The following is a 25,881-nucleotide window of genomic DNA, read 5'->3' as shown; positions in this document are numbered from 1 at the left end:
CTGGTCTAGTGAAAGGTGTAGCACTAATTGTTCACAGTCAGTGGTGCCAGCTGAAGGTGTGAGGAGTATCTTGGAACAGATGGATGTTTTGAGTGTGATGAGCAGCTCAGGCCTCCTGCAGGGAAGGTTTCAAGTGTCTCTGAAAGTGTTTGTTACTTTCTTTGGTGGGTGTCTCTGGGTCTCTGAGATTCTGTAGCTGGAAGCTGTGGCCAAGGAGGTGTAGTTCCTGAAGTACCAAAGCATTTCTGCAGCCACCAAGGCTGAATACTGCAGAGGGTGTGCCCATGGGATGCTGGAAAGCTACTGTGCAGCGATGGGCAGAGGGTTTGTATGCTGGAGACCTTGGTCTGGGTGCCTGCTTGCTGTGAAATTTGTTATGTTCTTGGAGAGATGAACTTCCAGGGTCAGTTCAGTTATGTCTTGACATAATGCTGTTCCTTGTGCAGTTCCTGCTCAGCCTAGGCTGCAGAGCCAAGGTGGGCTGAGGGTGGGTAGGTGTTCTGGTAAATGTGACCTGATTGCCAGCCTCTTGAGTGGCTGCAGGTGGCTGGGGCATACTGTGACTACTGTGGGTCATTTGGCTTTGCTTTGGGCTTCTGGATTTGCATGAGTGCTTCAGACTTGGTATTGGGTCCAGTATTAGCCCTACCCACTGTGAGCAGAACAGAAGACTGTGGAACATGAACTGCAGTTGCTTCTGGGGCCAGGCTGATGTGCCATCTTCTCTTGTTGTTACGGGTCTTCCAGATTTTAAATTATCTAAATTGTCCTGGGCACCTCCATGGTCCCCTGAACTTGTTTCTTGACTGCAGCAGGCTCCTGGCTTGCTGTGCCACGCACTGCCTGCTGTTCATGGGTCTTTCTGGGACTTGGTGGGACCAGACCCTGTGGCTGTGTTGTTCTGCCTGCTCTGACTGTGATTTCATTCTGTTTGTCTCTTGTTCTGCCTCTTTAGTGATGGTCCCATCTGTCGAATCTGTCATGAAGGTGGAAATGGGGAGGGACTGCTTTCCCCATGTGACTGCACAGGAACACTGGGCACCGTGCACAAGAGCTGCCTGGAAAAATGGTTATCCTCCTCCAACACAAGTTACTGTGAGCTCTGCCACACAGAATTTGTTGTAGAAAGAAGACCAAGACCCTTGACAGAGGTACCATTTTCTTTCTGTTTCATTTTTATTTCCATATAATTTGAGAGGAAATGTCTAATTGCCCTATTGTTGTAATTCCTGCTGTCTCCTCCTCCGTGCAGTACCTTTGTACTCACAAAGAAGAGTTTATTTGGAGAGATCAAATCCCTTGTCAGACCAAGGGATGTAGTTGCAAACATGCAGTAGTGGTGTTTGGGGCAGCTCCTACCTGTGACCTGCCCATGTGCCACCTTCCAGTGGCAAGCACTGTGCTTGTGGCTGTGCTTTAATGCCTGAGCATCAAAATGCAGATGTCACAACATGACTGACTGAAATATAAAGTTCTCATAAATATTCTCTTTATTTGCTGCTGATTTTAATCTTATCTCAGTGTTGGATTAGTGCAGCTCTCTTGCATGTGCCTTCCTTCGTCATGTTCTGTTCTGAAAAGTGAGATGTGGTGATACTGTTTGTAAAAGACCTGTCTTCCCATGACTAATATTGATGCGTACTTCAAAGCCTTTAGGCCTTGCTCCTTCTTGCTGCTCTGTGCTCTTCCCAGTTGAAGGAGAAAACAGGACAGGACTCAGCTGGTCATGTTCCTCTCTGTATTGGCCATAGGGAGATCAGTCCATCAGCCTCCCAGAGCTGGAACATACAGCGCAGGCACTGGCTGGTGGGTTGGTTTTTTTAGTTCTGGCAACAAAAGCAGCATGGACCAGGCCATTGTCTTACCTCAGGGTTTGAGTGTACATCCCCGAAAGAGGAATAAGTAAACCAGTGGGGTACAATACAAAAGGCTTAAGGATTTGTTTTAGAAGATTGGTTTAATATGTCTGCAATTGTGTGAGCTCTCCTGTGTCAGCTTGGCTTGGGGTTTCCTTCAACACACTGTGTGACTGGAGAGAAGCGTCACTCTGCAGCTGGGCATTTACAGTTAACAATTCTGGGAGCCCCACATTCCTGCAGTCATCAGCAGTGGGAGGTCTGGGAGCTGATTCTTAGCAATAGACCCCTGTTACCTGTCAGCTGTTGGAGATTTGTTGCTGCCTGCCTACAGAGTGTGTGTGGAGGCAGGGTTATTTCAGATTTGTAGTGGTGACTGCTTTTGTTCACTCTCTCCTTCCCCCTACCCCATCAGTTAGGTCAAAACTGAGTTGCAATTGGAATTCTAAGTTGCTTTTCACATTTCTGTTTCCGTTCCCATCAGTTCCAGAGGTTGCTTCTTTTCTCTTCCCGCCTCCCTCTGGAAGCAGTATTTGTCCCCTCCTCCTTTCCACAGTCTCCAGCTCTTTTTCTCACACTCTCATGTCCTCCTAGTGAACCTTGGAGTGGAGGAGAGTCCTCCAACTGGGGAAGCATTCAAGCTTCAGTTTGCAAAATGGATATTAAGTTTTAATGACTGTTTAACTTACAGCTGACTGTCGTGGACTTGACAGTTCCTAACAGGAGGAGGCTTTAGCCTACAGTGCTAACCCAAACCATGTATCTAGCACAGTAATTTGTATGAGCAGTACCTCAGTGGTTACTGCTGTTGGGGTCTTACTGCTTCTCTCCTAGCTGCTCAAACATATAAATGGCACTTTGGCCAGTATCTCTCAAATGGTTGTTTCAGAGGCTGCAAAACACTGCTTCAAAACATTTAGGAAGGGCTGTGTCTTGGCTTTGAGAACACAGTGCAGGCAAGCCCAGGGGCAGTGATCTTGTTAAGGCTTATGCAGGCCAAGCTGTGAGTACAAGTCTCAGATGTTTTAGCTGAAGAGCTGGGAAAATATTCCTGTCCAGAAACAAACACATGGGAGTGTGTTTAGCCATCTTTCACGATGCTGTGGCATCTCATAACAAGCATAGGCTTAGAAAACAGCACACTGAAATAAGAGCCAGTGTGTATTGGAGCTTTTCCTGTGACACCAACTCTGTGCCTCCATCTGGCATGAGGAGCTTGGTGGGAGAGTGGGACAGAAAAGTCTTGTCTGTACTCCAGTGTGGGTGAATGAGCATTCCAGGATAATCAATTTTAATTCCTGTTGAAATTTGTGAAAAGCCCTTCTGGACTAGAGCCTGTAAGGAGTATGGTAATCAACAAAGAAATTGTGAGTGCTGAGAGGTGATGGGTGGGCAGCATTTAATGAACTCAAACATAGGAGAACTGCCACTGTGATTTCAGAGAGGAATGGTCTCCTTCAGCCATTACTGCCAGCTGGCAAAGGCTTTGGGATTCCAGTGATTTGTTACTTTAGGGACTGTCTGTGAGCAGACTGGAGGGGATTATGTACTCTGTTGTGGTGTCTGCTGGGGAACAGCTTGCCTGAAGTGCCTTAGGCTGGTAAGCACCTGATCAAAAGTCAGCAGGTAGATGGTGGGAGTGATCCCTGCTGCAAAGCAGAGCCTAACATGCAGCTTTCCTTCATGGTACAGCCCCAAAGCAGTTCCCTTGCTAGCAGCTCAGGGCAGTGAGGTTTTCCCTGGCTTGGAAAGCAGCACATAGCCTGGCTTAATACAGCTCATGGCAGCAGGATGCTCTTGCCCCTCTTTAGGCCAGAAGGTTGAAAAGAGGCTGGATTCCAGGCAATGGAGTGTGGTGGGTGCAGTTATCAGCAGTGTGTGCTGGGGCTGCAGCACTCCAGTGTGCTGGGGCCCTGCACAGCACCTTGAGCTCATCAGCCCATGTGCTCTGTGCCTGGCACACCATGGCTGGAGGGCTCCTGCTAGAGCAAAATGGCTCACCTGGCTGGAAAGATCACCTGGTTTTGTTTTATTACTTCCACTGTGCTATAAACGCTCTGATTCTTGCCTGGAGTCTGAGGAAAGTGACCTGGAGTTCAGTTTCTCATTTTCCTTGGGAGCTACTTCAGCCACTCTGAGCTCCTGCACCACTTCAGTCTGTGCTGGGCAGAGGCAATGACAGTGAGTATACTTCATCCTGTGAGATTTGCCGGGGCTTAGAGGTCAACTGACCAAGTGTGACCACTTTGGGAAGCTCTGGCTGGTAGCAAAGGCTCTGCCCTAAGTGCAAAGCCCTTTGGAAGGAGCTGATAACCCCTTGGCCAGCTGGCTGGCACTTTCCACTAATACTCTGCCTGCAGTCTGGTGCAATCTCATCCTCATACCCGGTTGGGCTGCAGCCCTTCACCAAATACTTTTGGGAAGCATCATCTCCAAGTTGTTCATCTTTTTCTGAGAAGAGTGCTGGAGGCTGCTTAGTAATTTAAAAATGTCGCAGTTCCCACAGCTGCCTTATCTGGGAAGTTCTCTGCCTCTTGATTGTGAGGAGGGGTGGGAGTGTTTTGAAACTTTGGGGGAAATGATGTTTGTAATGAGTGTGCTGTTGAGGAGCCCTGCTAATAATCCACTGCTCACCAAGTGAAGCTATGAAATCAAAATAGAAATTAAGAACAGAGGATAAATGGGTGGAGACTAGGACTAGGGATGATGCAGGAGCATGCTGCATGGCAGAAGGGTCTGTTCCATGTATGAAAGGCTATCTAAGCATTCTAGCTCTCTTTCGCTGTCACCTGGCCGCAAGGGAATTTGATAGCATGGTACCTGCTGCTGCTGGCCTCTGAGGAGAAAGCAGCTCTTGCACGAGGTTCTGCCATGTGCTGCCTTTCCAGCCTAGGGAAACTTAGAGCTGCCCATAGTGGCTGTGGCAGTCACTGGTCAGCACAGCTGATCTCTGGGAAGGGACCATCAGCTTCATTAAGAACTGGCTTTGTCCTTGTGTTTTTGAGATCCTGCAGAAGGAGAGGGCCTGAGGCTGATTTTGGGCTGCAGGAGACATTTTGGTGAGTGCTGGGGGTACATGGCCAAGTTGAAATGCTTCTGTGTAAACTTCCTGATTTCTTGGAAGTCAGGAAATGTCATGACCAAAATTGCCTTAGTTTTTAAAAAAACTTCAGGCCTTTTGTCTATCTGTGTTACAGTGTGGTCTTCATTGTCACAGGCTGTGTCTTCCAGAAGCAGTGCACAGATGGAAAATGGTCACTAGCTAACTGTGTTAATCCTTCTGTGTCCCTGCTCACCAAGACCAAACTATTAATTTTCTCATGAGCTTCTCTGGGGTTCTTATTACTGTAACATCCAAGCACTTCACAAACAGTAATTGAATTTTGCATCCCCCTTTACAGAGGAAAGGTGTCAACTTAGTCCAGTATGGACTAAAGATAATTTGTTGATAGAGTTGTTTTTATTTTCTTTAAGCAGCCATTGATTTATGTTGTGGTCTGTTCAGTGTAAAAACAGTAACAATGTGTTGAGCAGTGTGTCTGCTCTCTGAACCTGGAGTGGGGAACTCACCTGAGCCCAGAGCCACCTCTGGTAACCACAGGCTGGCCCATGGGTGTGGGGGAAATGACTCCTGCAGTTCAGCCTAGCTGAGCTATTTTTTAAACGAAGAATCTGGTCAAAAACTAAAAAAAACCCCAAAAACATGAAAGGCTTTTGAAAACTGTCAGGCTGTGAGATTACTGGGCTGAGTGGGGGCATGTTTTTACCACCTGCAGGTGGAGATGGAGAATTGACCTGCAGCCCTGGGTGGAGAGTTTTGTAGCCAGAAGTGCAGGATGCTGCTGCCTTTGCTGTGAGAGGACAGAATGGCTTCTGCTTGGGTCTGAAGTGGTCTCCAGCACAAGACCAGCGTTCTTGAGTGAGGAGCATGTCCCCAGCAGAGAACAAAATGGCCAAGCCTTGGAAGAGGGATAGTTTTCCAATACTTGATTTTCCTATATGATTGTTAATTTAATGGACTTCCATATGTTTACAGGGAAAGTGATCTGACTCTGAGACACTCTAGCCAGCATGGCTGGCATAGTCAAAAAAGGGCAAAATACTTACTGCGTTCCCTGGAAGATTTTGGCATTTGATATTTAAATGAAGTGTTTCAAGTGTAAGTTGCAGCAGACACAGCTTTCCTGGTGGAAGTACTTTCCTCTTTGTTCTAGTAATATCATGCACAGGGAATGCCTAGTTACTGCCCAGGATTCTTCTTCAGGGAGTATCTCTACCTTTGCTGTCCAGAGGATGGTAGATGGAGGAGCACAGGCCTTTGGACCTGAAGGATTGCTGCAGCCTAGACAGCTCTTTCTCCAAGAAAAGCTTTCTCCACAGGTGGTTATACAGTTCTCTAGGCATGACTGAGTTTATTTGTTCTAATGTTTCATGCCTTAAATGTGCCTCAGCCAGACCTTGTTCTTTAAAGTCCTATGTAGTGTATGGAGAGAAGGGAATACCTCTTGTGATCAATTAATTCCTGCCTCCTTAGAAGGCTAAGTTAGGATGTGTCAAGTTGTCTGGAGCAGCCTGCCTCTTCGTGGCTGTAGGAGAACCAGGATAAGTGGTGTTGCAGGCAACTTGTGTACGAGTCAAAATATTGTCTCCCTTACTTCTGTCCTTAATGTTCTCCCTTCCACATAAACTCTTCTCTTTGGTCTGGGGCAAAATCCATCACAAACCTATTTTCTGTTGCAAAGTAGTCTTCCTGCTGGAGATACTTTGTCCTTTGGTATTTCAGGAAGAACTGCATGGATGGAGGCGTTTGGGAGTGTTTTGGATGTGTTGTGTATTTCCAGAAAGCTTTACCAAGGGTGACAGTGGGGCTGTGTTTCTAGAGCCACAAGCCCTTCTGCACACCTCCTGGCCTTCTCCCTGGCTGCAGCTCACTGCCCACAGAGAGGGAGGTGGGTGTGTGCCTTAGTCTGTATTGGTGTACCTGAGTGCACTCCTGCCCGTTTTTATTTTCCCAGGTTACCAGCAAAAGTATTTCCTTTCCATGGCTGCCATGTTTTGTATGTTTTGTTGTGGCACCCATCCTCTCATTTCTCTCTTCAGTTCATTAACTGCTTGTATAGTGTTTTAGCTTCAAGGTAGTGTTAATTTTGTCCCCTCTGAATGATTCTCAGTGAGCTGAAGAGAAGCACCACCTTGGCAGGCTAAAGACTCCTGTTTGGGCCATCTGCCCCTGCTGTGAGCCAGCTTTGATTTCAGAGGGTCAAGTCTGTGCAGACCAGCGCAGGTCTCTGCGGAAATGTCCTGGGCTTGCAGGTCAGGCAGGTGTCAGAGCAGCAGCTGTTTAGTCCCAGCAAAGATCACTCCATACTCTAGAGGAAGGGTGTATTTTTGTTCACACATCATGTAAATACCAGGGAGAGGAGCCAGGAGGTTTCAGGTCTCTGCTCTGAGAGAGGACACAAACTGCAGAGACCAAAGGCTGTGGCTTTGCTGAAATTACTGGGAAGTTGAAAATGAAAACACCCTCATAGTGGAAGCTAACAAGTATAATGCAGGACTTGATCATAATGCTTCTGCAAGCATTTAGTACCTTTGCTAAGGCAAAACTCACTTAAGACATCTCACTAATTCAAAAAAAGATTTCTCTAGTGAATCAGTCATTGTTGGAGCAGTCCAGCCACACCTTCTATTTCCCTGTTTCTGTCCTTGCAAGCAAATCTTGTCAGGGAGTCCCAAGAAAATTCTGCTTCCATGTCTTTAGTGCTGATGTTTTCTATCAATGTGTGTTTTAACAGCTTAATTTATAAATGGGCTGCTTTAGTGATTCTGGTGTGCTCCTGTGCCTCCTCAAAACAGCTCCTCCTTCCAAGGGGCTGTGGTGTTCAGGAACCTGACAGTTTTTTGCTCCTACTGTTTTTCTTGGAGTTTATGGTGCAATTTTTATTAAAGATGATTACTTTTCAGTGATTGCTAATACTTTTGATTTGCTCAAACTGGATATTTTTTGTGAGTGGATTTTTTTTTTGTCTCTTGAAAGTACAACTTTCAAACACAATGTCACATGCAACAAAATGTCTTTGAAATTCTCTGAGGAGCTGCTTAACTGCGGGTCACACTAGAGTAGGGGACACCTCCCATGGGTCTATCATGTGAAGTCCTTCTGCTTCGTCTCCTGAGTCTCCTGCACCTCTGTGGCTGTGGGAAGCACTGCAGAGATGTCCCTGGAGATGCTGGTCACAGGTCCACCATGAGATCCTCTTGGTGCTTCTCTGTGCAGTCCTGGACACTGCTCTGCATAAAGCAATGGTCTGTTTGGGGCCAAAATGAGAAATACTTCACCCCTGCACTCCTGGTACTCACCAGCACTAGTCTTCCTTACCTGTCCATCTTTACCACTTTGTCCAGCCCTGGCTGTGGCTGTGCTGTGCTCATCCAGAAGACCAGTGAGCTTTCTCTGAGGTACAGCTGCTGGCAGTGCTGTGATCCTGTATTGGCTTGTGTTGTGTTGTGGCATTTGCCATGGTTCCACCAGCTATGGAAGCACATGCTGCTCTGGAGGAAACTGTCTCAGTGACCTGCAGCACTGCTTGGGTCTGTTCTCTCCTGTCCGTCATTTCTAATGCTCCTGAATCTCTTGGGGCAGCTCAGAGCCCTGTATTTCCTAGCAGCTGAGGCTGTAGGGAAAGCTTTCATGCCCATACAAGGAGAGATTTGGTTTGTAGAGGTTTTTGGAGCATTGGTAGTTGTGGAAAGGAGGATGAGGAGGGGGAGCTTTGTGCTGCAGCATTTAACTACTTGCAGGGCTAGGGGCATTTCTGGGTCTTGGCTTCCTGAATTCTGGGTACTCTGTCAGAAAATATCCCTTCCCACCTTGGTGAAGGAAATAGGACCATACTGCTAGGGCTGCCTATGGAGCTTGATGGCCTGCAGAAAGGTTTTGGTGCAGGCCCAGAGAAGGGATGTGAGAGTTGGTCATCTGAAGTTGCTCATCTGTATTTTTTTGATTCAGCACATTTCTCAGGACAGGGACAGGGCTAATAGTGCTGTTGTGACCAAGTTTATGTAGTTTTTTTCTGGCTTTTATAGTCAGGCACCATGTCAGCAGTGGAAGGAAAATCAACAGGCACCTGAGAAGCCATAGGGTAATTGCTTGGTGGGCAGAAAGCATGTGGGATGTTTTGTAATGCAGCTAAATATTTTTGTGGTGCTATGGCTTGACAACATGCTGTAGCAGTGAAACACATAGGGAACTCTGGCAGGGTCAGCTGCTGAGACTGGCAAGTCACACTGGTTCTGACTCAGGCCCACTAGAGCGAGTGGTCCAGGTGCATGGCAGGGAGAGATATGAGCATGTGCTGGCTGGAGAGTGCTGGTCCCTCCAGTGCTGCATGGGGTGTGCTTGTGAAATGGGCTGACACCGCATGGCCGTGGACACACCACGTTACAGCCATGCCAGGGTAAGTCAGCTGTAAGAATCAATGAAAGCTAATTTTTAAAACACCCATTTACAAGCCCCCAGACAGACTGCAAGGTGCTGAGTACTGCTGGGAGAGTCCCTCTTCTGTCCACTCCCCTAGGTGCCAAGGGGCAGAGTACAGCCCAGCTTTGAGATATTTGGAGCAGCAGGTGCTGGGATGGACAGGCTGAGAGACTGTTTTGATATGCTTTGAGTTCTGCTTTTGGCTTCCAGAGGAAGCCAAAATGATGATGTCCTGGTGCCTTTTACTGCCTACTCCCCTCCTGCCTTCCATCACCTGGGCTTACCAATCTTCATGGCTTCACGGGCACTGCAGCACCCAAAGCTCAGCTTCTCATCATCCCATAGCCCTGGTGTGGCTCTAAGAAATGAGCTCCCTTCCACAACCCTGCTGATCCCAGTATCTGGAAAAGCCTCAGGATTGTGCTGGAGGACAAAGAAGTATGGTTGTACCCAGAATTCTGTCACACAAGCAGAGAGAAGTTGTTTCAAGCAGGATCTAGGACTCAGCTCATAGCCCAGTTGGCAGCAAGTAGCCACCTCTGCCTCTTTCCTTTCAGTCTCAGACATTATTGCAGTGTGGAAGCTGCTGTAAGAAGACCAACTTGTGCTTTTGTTGTTTTCCCATGCTTACTTGTTAGTTTTCCCTAGAAAAAATGTCTAGTCTTCCTGACTACTTTATGGATTGTTTGCAAAATTTATTTCAAGTCCCATACACACCAGTGTGTTGCTGTCCCAGAAATTCTGCACCCTTAGAGTGGCTTATTGTGTTCTATTTTGTTACTGTGTCAGTCCATATTGGCTAAGTAAATCAACTACTTCAAAAGGAAATTAATTTGCTTCCTGCCTTTGTATGTTTGTCTCCCATCTTGGGGAGGAGGAAGGAGTTTCAAAAGTCACAAGGAATATAAATAAAGATGTAGTAAAATACCTATCTGCCTGAGCTTCAAAAAATGCTCAAAAGTGCCCCAGTATGTCCTGTTGCAGTGAATGGGGTGCTCTGGGCTTGCTGCTAGAGGGAACTTGGTCCATATGGGGTCATTTGACACTCTTCTGAGTGCTGTGTCACTAGACAGCCGTGTCCTGCTTGGACTGGGGAGAGCCTGGCACGTGGCTGGGTTTGAGTGCTGAGGCTGCCCAGGAGGTGCTGTGTATGGGAGCAGCTTTCCTGTGCCAGTGAGTTGCTGTCCACCCTCACTTCCTCCCAGGACTGCTCAGACTGCATGTGTGGTCTTTATTATCCTCATGCAGCTCATCACACTGATTCCTCTGCAGAGCCATACAAGGGGGGGACCTGCAGGTCTGCCTCCCTTTTCCCAGCTCCTGTCCAAATAACAGTTCTGCCTGCTCTGAAAGCTGCCAGGTGGAGAAGGACCTGGTAGTGCTGGTCAGCAGTGGCTGCACACAAGCCAATGGCCAAGGAGGCCAATGACACCTGATCTATACAAGGCATACTGTGGCCAGCAGGACCAAGGCTGTGACCATCTCCCTGTGGTGGGCACTGGTGAGGCCCCACCTCAAATCCTGGGGTGGCTCCTTAGTCCAAGAAAGACACTGAGGCACTGGAGTGTGTCCAGAGAAGGGCAACAGCTGGGGAGGGGTCTGGAACACCAGGAGCAGCTGTGGGGGTTCAGCCTGGAGGAGGCTCAGAGGGAGCCTTCTGGCTCTGCACAGCTCCCTGACAGGAAAATGCAGCCAAGTGGGGGTCAGGCTCTGCTCCCAGGGAACAAGGGACAGGATGAGAGGAAAAGGCCTCGAGGTGTCCCAGGAGAGGTTTAGGTTGGGTATTGGGAAAATTTCTTCATCAAAAGGGTTGTCAGGCATTGGAACAGGCTGCCAGGACAGTCATGGAGCCACCATCCCTTGAAATGTTCAAAAAATGTGTGGATGACTTTGAGGGCATGGTTTGGAGGTGGTTCTGGGTTGATGGTTGGACTTGATGACCTTGAAAGTCTTTTCCAGTCTTAATGATTCTGTGGTTCTTTGAGATTTTCTTCTGGCTGACTGCCCATCAATTCATGCTCCCAAATGGATTTAGAATCAATGAAAGTTCCTTGACTGTTACCACAGACAGCAAGTGTTCAGATGATTCAGGTCACATCCCTAAAATACTGTGGGTATGAGTCCTCCCAGCTGAAATTCCTGGCCAGGCTCATACCTGTCACTGCAGCATCCTGTCCTCTGCTCATGGCCAGCTCAGTGTCCCATCCCAGGTGTTGCAGAACCTCTGTGGCTCTAACCAGCCCAGTTCCCACCTATTCCATGCCCAGGTTTGCCTGCTCCCCCTTCTCTTACCATTTCCACAAAAGTTAGCTTTTTTTCCAGTCCCATTCTTGCCCTCTTGCTCTGTCTCACTGAACATCACTGCTGCAGTTAAATCTGCATGTACCTATGTGCCACCTGCCCTGCTTCCCTCTGGGCCTGCTCTCTCTGTGTGCCCCTGGCCAGCCATGTCCTCAGGTTACCTGTGCTGAGGTCTTACTAATTTCTTGCATACCTACCACTACCACTTCCATATTGCTCCTTAAATGGTGGTTTGGAGTAGGAAAGGAGCTTTGTGTGTGGAGTTTCCAGATGGGTCCCTTCCCAAGCTGTCTGTTCCAGAGCACGCCCCATAGTCCAAGTCTGGAGTACTGGATTGGCCTGACAGCCCAGAACCCGATAGTCTCTTCCCTGCTCTGCCTGTGCCTTTTCAATAATATTCTCGAGGTTTTACTTAAAAACAACATTTAAAAAATCCTGAATGAGGCAGTCATCTTTGTGAGGAAATGAAGGAAGAATCTGCAGGCCAGCACATACAGATTCCAGTAAAGATGTGCTGTAATAGTTTGGTATGTTTAGGAACCACAGCTTCTTGCTATTCTAAAAAAGGAAATGAAAGGCTGAAAATAGCATAATCCCAGGAAAACAGAACAATTGCTGTTGCTGAGGTTAAGTATCTAAAATGAACCCGCGCTGAAAGCAAGTCAGGATTCCCAAAAGAAGGAAACATTTGGGGATTTCCTGTGAAACTCTAAAATGCTGTGATTCTCCCAAAAGAACCTGAGGGCTAGATTTGGGACAGATGCTCTTAAAGCTTGGCCTTGCTGCAGACCCTAGTGCCCCTGTTTCCCACAGCCCCTTCACCAGTTTAAGAGTCCTGGGTCTGTTTCTGTTAAACCTCAGTTCAAGACCTGTCAGATCCATATTAAGCTAGGCTTTACTGAAATGACATCCTGCAGTGCCTGCTCCTCACTACTTCACTACAGAAGCCCAGGAGCTTCTGTATTCATGACTGCCTTCCCCTGTACACATTCTTCAGCTCTTCCTTCCATTTCCCTTTTTAGTTGTTAAACCTAGACTTGACACTCTCTGGTTCCATTTTGGAGAAGGTTTCTGTGGGTCAGGCAGGTCCACCCAGACTGCACGGTGCAGGTGAGAGCTCTGCCCACCCGCTGTATGCACTGCCTGTCCCAGACTGATGCCCTTCTCCCATCCTTTCCGCAGTGGCTGAAGGACCCTGGGCCCCGCAATGAGAAGAGGACCCTGTTCTGTGACATGGTGTGTTTCCTGTTCATCACTCCCCTGGCAGCCATCTCGGGCTGGCTGTGTCTGCGAGGGGCCCAGGACCACTTGCAATTCAACAGCCGACTGGAGGCCATCGGACTCATAGCACTCACTATAGCACTTTTCACCATCTACGTCCTTTGGACACTGGTAAGTGCCAGCTGCTAGGGTGCTAGGTTCCTGCTCAGACAGGAGCTGGAAGTACTGGCTCACACCTCATCAGTGCCACCTGCTATTTCTGCCTCCCTGTGTGACAACATCTTGGGCTCTTCCACTTGAAAGTATCTTCATGTGTAAGCTGCTAAAGTTGTTGCTGAGAATGGAAAACCACTTCCTGGTCATCTGCTTTCCAGACTGTCACAGTGTTCCCCAAGTGTCACGTATCTGGCACAGATGTGCTGGAGCTGGGATAGGGCTGGGGCTGGGTGGGAAGGGCTTGGGACTGGGTCAGGCAGTGGCCCATCTGTGGTTCAAGAAGAAACAAACTGGGCGGTGCAGAGGAAAAGTAAAATATGGAATACATTTGACTCCTAAATAATTTACCACCATATCCCTCTGTGCTTTTGCTGCTCAGCACAGAGTGGCTGTGCCCAGCTGGCATGCAGACTGGCCTTCGAGGGGGTCTCTGGCCACAACTAAACAAAATCCTACGCAGTATTTTTAAGGTCTGTAGAAGGAGCTCTCTGGCCCTGGGGAAAACTCTGGCTTCTCTGATGCTGGGTTGTGTAGTTGGCCCTAAGTCAAGGCTTGGTAGCCAGCCCACACTGGCCCACTGCTTCGTGGGGGGCACTGGGGATTGCTGAGAACTTGCACTTGAGCCAGTCTGGGTGTTGAATTGATCTGTGCTGGGAGAGAGCTTACTGCTGATGCCTTGTTTGGCATCTCTGGATGTGCTGAATTAGGGGATGAGGAGTTTATAGCTTGCAGGGAGCCAAGAAGAGCAAGACAGGGAATGTGGGTTTGGGTGTGGCACAAGCAGAGGATCAGTGGGGCTGCCTGGCTCCTCTCCAGGGCCCGGGGGCTGCCAGGCCAGGGACTTCCCTCTGTTTCCCATTCACTTTTTTTGTCTTGTGTTGCTGAGTGGACTTCTGGGTTTCTATCTTGATGTTGGCTCCCCTGTTACAAGCCTTGTGTGTGCTCATGCCCTTTCAATGCCCTTTTCCAACTGCTTGCAGAGAAATACCATTTTGGGAAGTGAAGAAGTGCACTTGATGCAGGAGAAATAGTGGGACCCCAAAAAGCTGGCAGCCCTCTAATAGATACAGCAATTCCCCAGTCCATTTCCTTCTTGTCTCCTGTTCCAATTTCTCAGAGTAACCCCTTCCCCTGGGGCTGGACATTCCTTACAACTCTCCTCCACCGACCTGGGAGCCAGGGCAGGATGAGTGGGTATTGCAGCAGCCCATGCTCTGGGGACAAGAGTGCCTGGGGGCAAAGCTGGAGCCACTCCTAGCATGGGAGCCATGGAGGAAGGTGCTGTGTGTTCCTGCATGAAGCTTGTTTCCGTAGGAAGCCAAGCTAAAATTGGAAACCTTTAGAGGAAGTGTTTCCATCTTCTCTCAGGATTGGTGGGGAGGAGCTGGAAACCTGGAGGAAGTGGAAAAATGTTTGTGCAGTAACAAGTCCGTACTAAAATGGCTCTAATTCTGCTGTGCTTCACTTTTCCTCGAGCAGAGGAAGGCATTAGGTGAAGCCCCTTTATTCATACTCAGCTCATTCAACCCTGGGCTTTGCATTACAAGGGGCTGATGTGTGGGAGGAGGTTCATGGCTGTAACCAGTGTGAGGGTTGTGAGAGAGGCTGTAGCCAAGCCTGCAGCATCTTCGTGAGGAACAGGAGCCTTCTGTGAGGTTTCCACCATCAGCTCCCCATTCTCTGAACTCTGGGACTGTTTGTCAGTGAACAGTTCTTATTGCCACAGTCCCTCTGCAGCAGGAAGGAGGGGTGTGCACAGCTCAGTAAGCTCAACTACCTCAGTGCCACAATGACACAGCTTCATTTCTCATAAAATGTGTCACAGACCCATCCAGAAGTAATAGTTTTACTGAGTTTTCTGTGTCAGATGCACTTCCTGGTATGTCCTAGTTGCCAACTAAACGCTTCCTGTAAGAAAGCCTGATTTAGATCAGTGGCTGACTGGATTCGGTATTTAAGCTGAGCTTGAAGCTCCCCTCGCAGGGCTGCTCTGAAACTGCAGGGCCAGCTCCTTTCTCTGCTGGGCCGCTCTGGGTCCCTCTGGCCTTCACATCCTCCCCGTCCCCCTCCGGGTAAGCAAGTCTCCCTCGCCACATGGTTATCAGGAAAAAACGAGTCCAGCTGCTGTCCTCTTGTTTCAGACAAAGGAGGGAAGGGTTTTGTGCAGGTCTAAGAAGGTCCCTTGGGATCTGTGAGATGGGAGGAGGCTGGTTGGATTCAGACCCTTGTTTTGCTCACCCAGCATGCCGGCTGCAGCCTGAGGCTGGATGCGTTATAGCTCATTCCCACCAGATTTCACCAGTCTGGACCTAAACCCAGCTGAGCCAACCCCGTTCCACTCTGCTGCTGCTGCCCAGAAGGCCCCTTTGTCTGTGCCCCACTCAGCCTGGTGTCACCAGGAAGGGATTCATTGCTTGTCAGAGGCTGGGGACGTGGAGTGCCCCAAACTGAGCCGAGGTCAGTGCTGTCTCCCTTGCCTCGGGATAAGAGGTCCCCAGAGGCAGAGGGGTGCTGGCATTGGGCTGTCCCTGTGTGTGCTGTGTCACGAGTGGCAGGGGTTGGTGACAGAGCGCCGCGTTCTCGCCCGCCAGGTCTCGTTCCGCTACCACTGCCAGCTGTACTCGGAGTGGCGAAGGACCAACCAGAAAGTCCGCCTGATGATCCCAGCCTCGCGGAGCCCTCACCCCATGCCCCACTCCCTCCTCTCCGCCAAGCTCATGAAGAAGACCGCGGATGAGACCACTGTCTGAGCCATCCCGCAGCCGGCCAAGGTGGAGGCTTGAGTGTCCCCACAGGCCCAGGGAATGTGGCTGCTGTGGGGGCACTGGAAAACAATCATCCCACCCAAAGGGACTCTGTGCTCAGCACATGCTTTAGACCTTGGCAAAGAGACACATAATCAACATCTGTGTGTGAAATGGCCCAAAAGAGCCTGATGGCAGAAAATGCCTGTCTGCAGGGACACTTTCCTATAACGAAATACCATATGTGGAAAACATCTCCCTCTCTCTATATATATATATATCTATACATAATATTATTTTTTAATGGCCATGCATATTGTGTTTCAATCCTTTTGTGTTGATGTTCTAAGCTTCAGGATAGAAGCTGGTAACCTGATCTCATTCAGAGGTTAAATCAATGCCTTTTCTCCAAATGAGCATATGAAGAACACTTCATCAACCATTCTTGAAAGTCCCCTTCTCCTTTGCACTAAATTGGTTTTGATATACTGCAGCAGCCTTCCTGTTACTCTTTAGTCTCTTTTGTGGTGTTCTGTCCTTTCTAGAAAGTTGAGTGTTTTTAATAATTATTATAATCCCAGAAGGAGTAAAATGACGTAATACCGAATGGAGACATTTTGTATTGTAAAGTACTGTAATTTTGAGAATTTCAAATTCAGTTTCAGAGTGAGAGAATCTTTTCCGGTGCAGACATGATCTCACAAAATGCTTTCCTTGAGATCCTGGCTCATCCCCAGGACTCCGATGCACTCAGCCCTTGGTCTGTCTGGCAAAGGTAGATGGAGGATGCAAGGGTGGGGAGAGATGGCTCCATACTAGCTAAACCCACCATTGCCTTTTGCTTTGAAAAGATTGAGAAAGGAGCTTTTCTGAACCCAGAAGGTGGGAGTTGGAGTCTCTGTTTGCTGATGTCCTTTTGCCACCTTGAGGCTGGACCTCCCGTAGCATCAGTTTCACACGTACCTTAGGGGACAGGCCATGCCCTGCAGTGCTGGCAGGATGCAGGTGCTCTTGGCTGTCTCTGCGCTTTATTTGCACATTCCAGAGGAGCTGCTGGGATTGGATTTATCCCTGGTAGCGCTGCCTGCCTGTTGTATCCTCTAGTGAAACTCCCCCAGTTTGCTGATTCCCAGAGAACAGGCTCTGGGTCCCTTGTCCTGTGGGGCCAGTGTTCCTCCTCCTCCTCCTCCTTTCACCTGCATTTCCAGCACATGCAGCTCTCAAAGCCCTCTGTCTTGGAGTGCCCCCTCTGCCAAGAGTCCCCCTGGTTTGGTTTTGGTCCTTGCCTCTGCCACCTCCTCACCCTGCCAGACAGTGCTTGTACCTGGTGCTGAGCTTTCCTGAGCCTCCTGAGTGGCACAGGCCGAGGATGCTGGCAGTGACACTGCATTGCCAAGTGCTCCAGAGGTGTGTGCAGGTGCTTTGCTGGAGCCTGGGCTCTGGCTCCATGGTGGTGAGGGTAGAGAGCAGGCAGGAGGCAGGTTCTGAGGGGCCTGTGTGGTGGTCATGCACTATGTCCCTGTGCCCCTTTGCTGAAAGCGAGTGGATCAGTGCAATGCCCTGCAAGATGGACATCTGTAATTTCCTGAATTCAAAGCACCTCCTCCTCCTCTCTAGCTGCAAAGCAGGATGTGTTTCCTTATGTGTTCCTCACCCTGAACTGGAAGTTACTGAACTGGAAGTGGCCTGAGCAGCAGCGACCTGTGTGCCATCTTCCCCAACAGGATTGCTCAGCCCTGGGCCCTGGTGTCTATATCCTCACCTCTTATCTCCTCTCCCGGGGTTCTGGTGCAGCTTGGGGATACCCTGATACATCTTGCAGCAGCCTCTCTGTGCCCTGGGGGCTGCTCTGAACTAGTCTCTATTTCAGGTGTGAGGGACTGGTGTGACTGCGGGGTGAATGTCCTCTGCTACAGCCAGGCTTCACATCTCCGCTCCACATCTTCTTAGTCAGCCATCTGACTGTCCCTTCCCTTCTTCCACACACTCATGGGTGTCTGCCCTTTTCCAAGTCATGCACTCATGCAGGGATTACTCTGCTCCTGGTACTCTTGGTGGAGAAGCTGCTGCAGCCCAGCTCCAGTCCCAGTCCTTGCTCCAGTCCCATCCCATTCCCACACAGGCGCTCCCTGCTCTGCACACCCCTTCCATGGCAGCAGGCTCTGCACCACTGCTCTGTGCCTTGTCCTGGGTGCCCCTTCCTTCAGCCCCTTCCCAACAGCCCCCTTGTCACCAGGACATCACCAATGAAGAAAAATGGGGGAGGGGAGATGGTTGAACCTTCCCAGCCCTGGCTGCCTCCCAGGAGCTTGGCCCCACAATGCACCAAATTCTGGCAGGTGATGAGGAATGCTCTCTCCCACAGCACATCCTCAGGCTAAGGACTTAATGGAGCCAGTGTTCCAGTTAAGAAACCCACTGTCAATCCAAAAATGCAACTGTGAAAGCCAGAAGCCCCTGGCTGAGGCAGTGGGGGCCCAGCCCTGTATGGCTGCAGCTGCACTCAGCATCCTTGGCTTTATTGTCATTGCAAATAATGGGAGTTGTTGCATGTGCCCCTGTAAGATCTAATAGTGACTCTTTGAGTCTTGTCCTCCTTCCCAGAGGAGATGTTAAGCTCATGGATGTGGGCAATCGGTGTCTGACCCACCAATTCCAGTGCATTCTGGGGAAACGGGCTGTGCAATGATGTAAATAAAAGTGCGACAAACTTTGGGCTGTTGTGTTGTTATTGGAGGAAGCCAGGGTTGCCTCCCTGAGAGCAGCCTGGTACCTCCTGCCTGGGGCAGCTGCCTTGGCCAGCCCCCAGGGCCCCAGCAGAAGGTTTCAAAGTTGGACAAAACCCAGGGCTTTTGTCATTTCTGGGCAGTTCCCTGTCAGTGTACAGAAGCTTGCGATAATGTTTGGGCCAAGTCAAGAGTCCTTTGGCCCCTGGCTGGGCCGGGGATGTGTTTGGGGCTGCATGGGGAAGCCCTGGTGCTGCCATGATGCCACCCCACAGAGGCTCCTGATGCTGCTCCTGTGAGTTATGTGACCCAGGCCTGCCCACCACCCTCCAGCCCAGCCCCTTGCTCCAGGGCTGTGGGAGATGTGGACATGTCTGCAAACCCACGCCCTTGCTTGGGTCATGGTGGGGTGTGTCCAGCTGTGTTCGAGTGCGTCTGAGTCAGAGCTGTGTCTGTGTTCATGCTGTGTCCAGGCTGTGAGCTGTGCCCAAGTGTGCAAAAGCTGCTGGCAGCTAGCTGCAGGGCAGGAGCCTTGCTCTGAGTGCTCACTACCAACTGGCTCTGAGAGTCATCCAGGGCCAGCACCGTGGCAAGGGCTGTAGAGCATGGAACCTTGGGGCAGAGACTTGGGCAGCCATCGTTTCCTGTTCTGTGGGGCAGTGAGGAGGCCCAACATCCCCTGCACCCTTGGCCCCCGGCCCTGGATCTGTGTTGCAAAGCTGGTCACACCATACTTGCAGTAAGGGGTTGGAAATTGTGAAGCTGCTCATTTAAAGTGCCACTCAAAGCACTGCAACAATCAAAGTTGGATGCATTTCCAAGGCCCTGGACAAGGCTTTAGCCTTGGGCAAGACTTTGGATGAGTTTCCTGGGTAAGCTGTCAAATCAAGGGTTTTCTGGACTTGTTTATCTTAAAAAAAAAAAAAAAAAAAGGTTTTAAAAAAGGGAATGCCCTGGTTGGCTCAGCCAGTCCTTTAAAATAAAACTGTGATGCCACACGGCAATCTGACAGGGTGGGTGAGAGAAAAAACAGCATCTGCAATAGCAAGAACAGTGTAAAAAGAGCAGATGTCCCAGAGAAAGGGGGCAATGGGGAAAAGGAAACAGTTTCATGGGAAGGGTGTTCAGTCACAGTTGCATGGCTGATGTGCCAAATCCAGGCAGGCTTTGTTTGGAGCATGTCGACAGACCAATGCTGAGAAGAGCATGTTCATTGGGGTGCCCCCACTGCCCAGTCCTGCACCCTTTTTCTGTGGGAGCAGGAGGGTTCCAGGGGTCTGATCACACCCTGCTGTGGACCAAGGGCTTTGGGAGCTTGGGAATTGCTCTGTGGCCTCCATGTCCAGGCACCAGTTAAGGAGGCAGCAGTCACTGCTGTGATGTGCTGTCTGTTCCCACTCCTGGCCCCCACTGTCATCCCAAAACCACTCAGAGCCCATGTGAGTCCAGCCTTGCTCAAGGACCCTGGTGTTCCTTAAGCCTTCCTACCTACCCATTGTGGCTCTGGCATGCAGAGATCTCTAGCACATGAGAGCTGAATTTAAACTCTCCTGAGTCTTTGCAGTGCAATTCTGCATGAAATTGTTTATTTCTCACACAAATGCTGCAATTACACAACTCAGCTCCCAGAGAGCTGATTTTTCAAAATTACATTTTTGGGGGGCATATCAAAAACAAAACACAAAAAAGCACAAAATCTGCCTCCTCCAAACCACAAAATTCCAGTGAGGAAATTCCCAGACACCAATCTGTTGAAAACCCAACTGTTCTCCAGTCTGAGGGACTGAGCTGGCTTTGAGAAAGGATTTTCTTCTGATTGAGGTAGGTGTCCCTAAATACACAGCACAAGTCTTTTGGGGTGTTTTGCATTACAAAAGACAAAATACAGAACTAACTATCTGCTGTCTCCTTACACCAGCCTTCTGCTATGAACCTCTGTCATGGTGTAACCCCAGCTGACAACACTGCACAGTCACACACCACCCTCCAAGGAGGATAGGGGAGGGGGGGAGGAAAAAAACACCTTCTATTTGAAATAAAAACAGTTTAATAATTGAGACAAAGTAGTACATAATATTCATAATGATAATAATAATTGTAATGAAAAAAAAAATACAAACCCCAAGTGGAACAAGTGATGCCCAATACAGTTGCTCACCACCCACTGATCTGTGCCCAGCCTGTCCCCCAGCAGTGATTGGCCCCTTCCAGGCAGCTCCCCCAGTTCACACACTGGGCAAGACGTCCTGTGGTGTGGAATATCCCTCTGGACAGTTCAGGTCAGCTGTCCTGGCTGAGCTTCTCCTGGCTTCTTGTGCAGCTCCTTCCTGGCTGAGAATGACACACTGGAAAGTTCTTGGCTTGGGTAAACACCACATGACTGATGGTTTGGTTGTTCCTGTCACTATTATTGTCACCCTAAATCCCAAACCCAGCACTGTGCCAGCTACTAAGAAGAAAGTTAACTCTATCCCAAGCAAAACCAAGACAGTCTGAGGCTTCTGTCCATGGAGAGTAGGAAGTACCTCACTGGGAACAGAGATCCCTGGGTTTCCCTAGTCTTGGTGCTACCACAGTGGAAGAGGCTTAGGGGGCAGATACCTGGGCTTGACCCAGTGCTGCAACTCCTTGCAGCTCCTGGAGTAGAGAAGGAAGACCAATACTGTTGCCTGTGTCCAGATGTCACCACAACGGTGACAACTGAGGTGGCACTAAAGAAGGTCCAACCAGAAAAGTGTTTGGAGATGAAATCTAGGCTGGACCCAGCAATGTCCCCCTTCATCTACATCCACCTTCTCCTCTCCTAATGATAGAATTTAGCAGGATCCTGTGAGGTGGGACTTTGATGGGGCAAGATCAGAAAATGGCAGATGTGTGGAAATTGCCTCTCCTGTGGATTTCAGACACAGCTCAGCACTGTGCTTTCCTTTCTGGGCTGCCCATAACTGCTGCTCCTGCACTGCTACCAGTGCTCTGCTGCAAGAAATGTGCTTGGTGCACATCAGGCAAGGAGAGGCTCTGGGTGCGTGGGGAAGATAAGTGTTATCATGAGTATCCAGCTGTGTTTGGGGTTTTTTAACTTAATTGAAAAAAGCCAGAGGCAGGGCACTACTCCAGCACTCTTGGAGGAGCTGGACTCTGCTGTATTTTCCAAGGCCTCGTACAGAGCAGCTCTGCAGTGCCCTGGCACTCAGTGGTGGTCCCTCCCATGGGAACACCAGGCATCAAGCTCCTCCCTGCACCGAGTCTCTGTGCTCCCTGTTGTCCCTGCAGTCCCAGCTGAGGGGTGGGGGATTGAAGGAGGCTCTGTTTTGGCATCCAGCTCCATGACCTGCCAGTCCTCCCCTTGGTGGCCAGAGGATCCATGTGAGGAGAAGCCAGCAGGATGCACGACCCTCTCAGTTCCCAGCACCAATCTCAAGGTGATGACATTCGCCTTTCCAATCTCTCCCCTTCCCCCCCAATTTCCCTCCCTGTCAGGGGCACAGCTTGAGCCATGAGTCCATCCCCACCCAGAGCCACGGGCGCAGCCTCTCCCCAGCACATGATGCCAAGCAGAAAGCAAAGATTGGGGCTTCACTCTCAGCATCAGCAAAAGTCACCTGCTTGTCTGTGAAGTCCAGGCAGACCTGGATGGCCCTGGGGTGGCAGGTAAGGTGCAGGGGGGTCCAATCAGGATCACTGAAAGCATGGTACTGTCCAAACCACTGCCCCACAGCCCAGATCCCCTCCTGGGGCGTAAAACTGAGGACCCCCTTCCTCTTGACAGACTCCTGGGCCACTCCCACAGCCCACCAGTCCCCTGCCTTGACCACCTCCACCTCCCAGCAGTGTCTCCCCGCAGCAAAGCCCTGGCTGCCCAGCACACATGGCTCCGTATCAAACCGCTCCGGGTTGTTTGGCAGCAAGGTCCACTCATCCCCCCGTCCAACCCCTCGCTGGTCACTGGCCAGAATGAGGAAGGGATTGGCGGTGTCTGGGTCCAGAGTCACATCAGCTGGGGACAGAGGAGGAGAAGCTGCTCAGAACAGGCAGCCCTGGGGCTGCACCCACCCCAGCAAGAGAAGGGACAGGGTGAGTTCCTTTTCCCTGCAGTGTGAAAACCCCCCCTAGCTGGACTGTCCCTGGCTCCCTGCTGCCCCAATCCTGTCCTTGCCCCAGGGGCCTGCACACATCCTGGCCAAGAGGACCTCAGTTTCCTGGAGGAGGAGGCACCTGAATGGGTGGGTGCACACCTGAAGTACAGCCACCTGGACCTGAGCTGGGGTGTCTCTGGTGCTGAAAGAGGAGAACAGGCAGATCAGGGCACAAACCAGTGCCAGCCATGGTAGATGTTACTCTGAGACCCATTACCCATGGCCCCAAATCTACATCTCTTTCTGTAAGCAATGGAGAGGGCCAAGGATTTCAGCTCAGGAGCCTTTGGTGCTAGAGCTGGGTCTACAGAGAAGCACCAAGAGTTCAGCTGGGAGTATTGCAGCCACCAAGTCCCAACCCATGAAAAGTCTACTCTGGGGACAAGGTCCAGTGTTTTGACCTCCAATAGTTGTCCCACAGCAAAAGCAGGATGCATTTTCTTCTCAACAGAGAAAGAAATTCCTTCCTCCCCTTCTGAAAACTCACCTCTTCCACTCATGTCCTTCACCTCATCAATCAGGGTCTCACTTTCTCCATCCTGGATGCCAGCACATCAATCCAGCACACCACAGTCAATCAACAGCAGAGGAAACAGGATTCACTTCTGAAAGTGGGAATTGCAAGACACAAGGGCTGAAGATGATAAAGCAGAGAAGAAATAATGGAAGGGTCACAGCATCCAGTACTTTTTAGACAGCCAGTCTAAAAAGGCTAACAGACCTGTTCAGCCTGCAGATTGGCTCCAGGAAAGCAGGTTTGGGATGGCTTGGAAGGTCTTCAGTCTGCTCCTCACTCCTCTGATCCCCTCATCTGCTCAGGGCTGGACTGAGCTTGCCCAATATTTCCCGTTTGTTTGTGTGAGCAGGGCACAGTCCAGGGGGCTGGATGGCCTGGAGGACAGAGCTGGGAGTCTGTCTGGGTACCACCCCACTGAGCTTCCACCTCCCCTCCTCTGGGCAATGACCTGCTATGCCCTGAAGCTGCCAGCCCACGTGGGACCTCATCCAACACCTCATCCAATTTGGCAATTCCTCCTGTTCTTGCAGTGCCCAGTCCTGTTTACATCACAGGGTCTACTACATCTCTGCTCCCTTGGCCCAGCTGCAGGTGGGTGATAAGAGCCCCTGAGTGCTGGAGGAGTCTGTATCTCCCTGTGCAGGACGCTCAGAGACCTCCTGGGCCATGGCACCACAGGCATCTCCAGCCCTTTGGGATGGCACCTGGGGACACCAGATGCAGAGCAGTGGCCCATGCTCTGCATGTCAAGGTTGCATTCTGTGAAAAGGGGAGGTCTGGCTCCTGTCCTGGCTGTTTGCCCAGTTTTGTCCTGCTGCATGGGCTCAAAGTGGAGATGTTTGTGGGGCATGTGCCACCTTGACTGCTCAACTGGTAAATGGGGAACAGCATGTGTTGGGCTTTGTATCTCACCACCTCTCTGTTCTCCAGACAACTCTTCATGTGTCGAGGGACGATGGCCTTATTCCCAGTCCCAGGGAACACAAGGCATTCCACTCTTCTGTGTCACATCACTCTGGAAGGCACCAGCTAAGCACAAATAAAGCAGAATGCAAGGGCAGCTGCTGCCAGGTGGCTTTGTAGACACCTGTGTGAACCCTCTACCTGCCTGAAATCCCTGCCTGGAGCTTGGCTGCCTTGGCCAAGCTCACTGACTAGTTCCACTTTACCCATGACCAGCTCCTTTTGCACCTTTTTGGTTTGTCTGACACCTTGTCCTCCCCCAGTCCTTCCACTCCACATGGCTTTAGTACTCACATTCTTCCCTTGGCACACACAATTGTCTGGGACACCCAGATTTGCACACCTGTGCAGGCTGGATTTCCCTGGAGCCATGCCCATGGAATTGTGATCCCATCAGTAAGTTAAGTTACAAGGTTCAATTATTACACTTCTTTCTGCTATCTTTTGTTGATGGTGGTGGTTAGGATTTTTCCTTTTTTTTTCTCTCAGTGAGTTTTCTCCGATTTATTGCTAAGAGACAATAGCGACCGATACTTAAGAGACACAAAGGATATGGCCGAGGAGAAGGGGGAGGAGTGCAGTTGGCTGCTAAGGCAGCTGAGGGCATTCTCTTGGGAAGGGCAGAGAGATCTGGTGTAGCAGAAAGGGGCATTAGCTCTCTCGCTATCGACATCAGAGGCAGGCTGCGGTCACCGTGGGGAGAATTCGCCACCACTGCGGGATGCCATCTCCTGCTGCCTCCTACCGTGAGTGAAACTCCGCTCCTGAGGGCGGCCTTTGTATTGGGACCTTATTAACATCTGCCTTACCAAACAACGGACCCTCACCATGTACTCGGGTGCCTCAGGGGAAACCCCGGGATCCCCAAGACCCCTCTGCCTCCAAGAGAGCCTCTCCAAGTGGTGTTCCAGAGCCAGGCGGCTCCTGCCCAGCCCTGCCGCTTCTCTGCCACTGCTCCAGGTTTTCACTACACTGAGAGGAATGACGGGTTTGTATTTACAAACAAGCTGTGGGTCTGCTGATAAGATAAAACTATCACTGAGAGGTAACAGAAACAATGGGATGGATTCCACTGAAGGATGAAAAAGACACTGAGGAAACACTACGAATTCCACAAGAGTTCAGAATTAAGAAGAGGGTTATGCATTGGGGAAGGGGGGGGTCTCAGATATTAGACTTTCCAGGGAGTCTGTACCTCTCAAGTCCCTCAGCCTATGGGGAAGGAGAGAAGGGACAAGCGGCCGGGAATTAGGATAAAAAGGAGGCTGCGCCCTCCAAAAATTTGAGAGACCCCAGGGGAATGCCCCACGGCCTCTTCCTTTATTTGAATAAAGTAAAAGGACTCCTCTGTCTCCTTTTTGGACAGAAACCTCTGGTGTTTGTGGATTAATTTTCCAGACAACTGTAACCCAGCACCCCTGCCTGCCTGGACGCTCCTCAGCTCATGCTACAACTGTGGAGTTTCTGTTACATTTCATTTGCTACTCTGGAGTTTGCTCATCCCTGCAGCTCCAGCTGCCGCTCCACGGTTCCTGCTGCGGCCCGTTTTGGCCATTGCTGTGTGGAGAGGCGGCCGAGCTCGCGCCACAGCGCCCCCTGCAGCTGCAGGGGAATCATCGCACCTGCCCTGCCCGGCCGGGAGCCAACAGCGCCCCTGCTGGCTGTGAGCGGAACTGCACCAACAGGGAAAGTGGCCGCGAGAAGGCCGGGACCGGGTCTGA

The 25,881-nt window shown here is 50.3% G+C and overlaps 2 protein-coding genes and 2 long non-coding RNA genes across 14 annotated transcripts in view; 2 read left to right on the top strand and 2 right to left on the bottom strand.

The window, feature by feature from the left end:
- Positions 1 to 18,531, top strand: part of MARCHF2 (membrane associated ring-CH-type finger 2) — a 33,721-nt gene extending 15,190 nt beyond the window's left edge. For all 10 annotated transcript variants that reach the window (XM_015651814.2, XM_015651815.3, XM_015651802.3 and 7 more), the window contains 3 exons: positions 956 to 1,151; positions 12,820 to 13,029; positions 15,666 to 18,531. In XM_015651814.2, the coding sequence (XP_015507300.1) occupies positions 956 to 1,151; positions 12,820 to 13,029; positions 15,666 to 15,824 (565 nt within the window). In that variant the 3' untranslated portion in view covers positions 15,825 to 18,531. The remainder of the gene's footprint in view (positions 1 to 955; positions 1,152 to 12,819; positions 13,030 to 15,665) is intronic.
- On the top strand, positions 2,906 to 7,819 carry LOC117245572. The gene is made up of 2 exons (XR_004500371.1): positions 2,906 to 4,915; positions 5,633 to 7,819. It is a non-coding gene; the product is annotated as an uncharacterized LOC117245572 (long non-coding RNA).
- Positions 7,840 to 10,969, bottom strand: LOC117245571. The gene is made up of 2 exons (XR_004500370.1): positions 8,236 to 10,969; positions 7,840 to 8,147 (listed from the first exon to the last, which is right to left on the bottom strand). It is a non-coding gene; the product is annotated as an uncharacterized LOC117245571 (long non-coding RNA).
- Positions 18,532 to 20,108: 1,577 nt separating the features above from the next.
- Positions 20,109 to 23,871, bottom strand: LOC107215557 (thaicobrin-like). 2 transcript variants are annotated; one of them, XM_015651817.3, is made up of 3 exons: positions 23,402 to 23,871; positions 23,168 to 23,314; positions 20,109 to 22,541 (listed from the first exon to the last, which is right to left on the bottom strand). In XM_015651817.3, exons 2-3 carry the CDS (start codon positions 23,178 to 23,180, stop codon positions 22,021 to 22,023), a joined length of 534 nt encoding a protein of 177 aa, XP_015507303.1. In that variant the 5' UTR covers positions 23,181 to 23,314; positions 23,402 to 23,871; the 3' UTR covers positions 20,109 to 22,020. The 2 variants fall into 2 exon arrangements, with proteins under 2 accessions (XP_015507303.1, XP_015507302.1); XM_015651816.3 differs by having other exon boundaries at positions 23,168 to 23,285; positions 23,402 to 23,866.
- Between the last annotated feature and the right edge of the window lie 2,010 nt (positions 23,872 to 25,881).

The sequence above is a fragment of the Parus major genome, chromosome 28 (genome assembly GCF_001522545.3).
Source record: "Parus major isolate Abel chromosome 28, Parus_major1.1, whole genome shotgun sequence".
In the NCBI taxonomy this organism is placed as follows: domain Eukaryota; kingdom Metazoa; phylum Chordata; class Aves; order Passeriformes; family Paridae; genus Parus; species Parus major.
This window is presented reverse-complemented; position numbering and strand designations above follow the sequence as displayed.